The sequence below is a fragment of the Gossypium hirsutum genome, chromosome D08 (assembly GCF_007990345.1).
Source record: "Gossypium hirsutum isolate 1008001.06 chromosome D08, Gossypium_hirsutum_v2.1, whole genome shotgun sequence".
NCBI classification, from domain to species: domain Eukaryota; kingdom Viridiplantae; phylum Streptophyta; class Magnoliopsida; order Malvales; family Malvaceae; genus Gossypium; species Gossypium hirsutum.
Genome location: NC_053444.1, coordinates 24240492 through 24243282, shown reverse-complemented (window position 1 = coordinate 24243282; position 2791 = coordinate 24240492). Strand labels below are relative to the sequence as shown.

General features: G+C 31.9%; 1 protein-coding gene across 1 annotated transcript; it reads left to right on the top strand.

Moving 5' to 3' along the window:
- The first annotated feature begins 219 nt into the window (after positions 1-219).
- On the top strand, positions 220-1060 carry LOC107918428 (uncharacterized). The gene has a single exon (XM_016847993.2). The coding sequence runs from the start codon at positions 259-261 to the stop codon at positions 898-900; it is 642 nt and encodes a 213-aa protein (XP_016703482.1). The 5' UTR covers positions 220-258; the 3' UTR covers positions 901-1060.
- Positions 1061-2791: the final 1731 nt, after the last annotated feature.

Here is a 2791-nt window from a genome sequence, read left to right as displayed (position 1 = left end):
CAAATTTAGTCTTTCATTGAAACCTTATATTAAGTTTCTACAAATTAAAAACAAAAAGTTCAATTACTATCTTTTACTAAATGTTGCATTCAAGTTAAAAACAGTTTCACAAATTAATAAATAAAAACGTTTCAATATTACTAACATATTATTGCACATTCCCACCTATATAATATATTTTTCCATTGATCCATAGACACCTCGCCAACACAAAGATAACAAAGGCTTATAGATTATTTCCTACTAAAATCTAGTATAATGTCGGTACCAAGAAAGCCATCGCCTCTTCTTTTAAATTTAGCATTCATGGCTATGTTTATCACTGTAGGAAATGCGCAACAGCTACTGCATCCATTTCCATTGGCACCAATGCCAAGCCTGGCACCTTTTCAGCCTAGTGAAGCTCAAAAATGTTGGTCAGCCCTTACCAGCATACAAGGTTGTATGTTGGAGATATCTGCTTCATTTTTCTATGGAGAAATAGGTGTTATTGGCCCCGATTGTTGTCAGGCCATCACTCATATTAGTGATGATTGTTGGCTTAAAATGTTCCCTTTCAACGCCTTTTCCCCCCCATTTCTCAGGACTTCTTGTTCATCTCCAGCACCATCAGCAGGACCAATATTGAATGGCATCAACAAGGTGTCATCGCCATTGCAATCTGGAAGTGAAGTTGATAAATGCTGGTCTTCACTTTCTAACGTTAATGGGTGTGTTACGGAGATTATTAATTCATTTTTCGGTGGTCAAATGTTTACTATTATTAGTCCTGCTTGTTGCAATGCCATAATGAAACTCAACGACGACTGCTGGCCTATATTGTTCCCTTTTTACCCATACTTCCCTCCATATTTGAAGAACTACTGTGGTGAGACGGCAACGGCAACAGCACCTAAATGAACTAAATATCCTCAACTAGTTCAAGCCCTTACATAGAGAAAATCCTACAAGATTAGTTTTTTTTTTCTTCTATATATCATTTTATAATTGAAAAGAAAAACATTACAAGACATATTTAGAAGGAAGATGGTTTCTTTTTGTGTGTTAGGGCTAAGTTTTGATTCTTGGTAATAAAAATATGGTTTTATATTTAATATACTGTCATGATATAAATTTATACAGACACAGGATGATATAATGCTATAAAAATTTATATAGCACCACTGAATGATATAATTTCATATGTTGAAAATTTTAAACTTTGGATTTATATTGGAAATAAATTATATATGCCCCATGTCCATATGTGATATGTTAAAATTTTAAATTTTTTGCTTTATGGTTTTTAGCATGTTCTGAATGTTTCTAAAGATGAAGCATAAATGTGTTTGTACTCGGATTGACTAATTACGGATAACACCATGATGTAATTAATAAAATGCGACTGAAGGTGCTATGAAAGAATTCAAAATTATTAAAGCTTGTAAAAAGTTGAATAAAGTTATGATAGAATTCAAGATGTATAGGATGTAATGTAATCTTCCATGTGGAGAGAGGTGAGAGAAAGACAAGAGAAAGAAAAAAGAAAAACCAAAATATAAGCTATATGTAAGGAAAATAATTACTAATTGTTATGAATATATTATTAAATGAATGTCTATTAAGGTCAAGATAAATTTTGATGTACTTTAAGTTTTTATAGTCATTAGAAGTAGATCTCTACTTCATTTATACTTCTTATGCATATAAATAGAGACTTTGGATAAGCTTTGTAAATATTCCGATTGATCAATAAAATATACTCTCTCTTTTGCTCTCCCATTTTCTTTGTTCTTTACTTTTTATCTTTTTATTTTATAACATGTTATCAGCACAATTCTTTTTTAGTTATCTTAGTTGTGGATTAAATTAGTGACAACTTTGCAAACCATTAAGTCTCATCCGTAATACCAAAATTCAACCTCCGACCACTAAAATTACTCTTTTTTTCGTTGGCTCCTTTGCTTCTTCAAATGGCTATTTATTGTTGTCGGTTGCTATTCAAATTGAGCACTTACTTCCCTGATTCTCCATTACTTGCCACTTTTTGCCTACTGCTGTTTGTAACTCTTTGCAGGAAGTTTTTATTTATTTAGTGTTTTATATCTAGAGTAATTTTCAATTAAGTTAAATGAATTTAAGATTATTTTAATTAACTTGTTTTACTTCTTATTAAGTTGGTAAAAGAGTATTACTCTAAATGGAAGGTTTGAGTATACAAGAGGCTCAACACCAAGATGGAAACTGTAGTCCGTTGCTTTGGGTGGTGAAAAAAGTTTTGATCTCAACATGGATTTTCGATTTATAGAGCAGAATTTAAATTGTTATTTTTGTAACACCCTATACCTGACCTGGTCGCCAAGCCTGAATACGTGATGCCACACCACCGTCTCATGTCATATACAACGAGTGAAAGTCCATTATAAAAGAATCGTCTTTCTTATTATCATTCGTATAGGTTTTAAGTCAATATTATTTGTTAGTTATCAAAGTTACATGCTAACCATTCATCAAATAGTCGTATAATAATACTTAAACATGTGTAAGGTATGTTTAACAAAATTTCCAAAACTTGTCCGCAGGTACCGATACTAACACTTAGGTATTGATTTTTTCCTTAGGTGGTATCGATACCACTTGAAAAAAGGATACCAAACTTGCATTCTGTTTTTCGACTAAAATCCCAAAGTCTCGAAAATTATTGGTACCTATCATGAAATATCGATATTTTAACCTTGAGTATCGATACTTGAGCAAAGGTATCGATACTAAATCTCTAAATTTAACTTCCTGCACGTTTTAAAGCACAGAG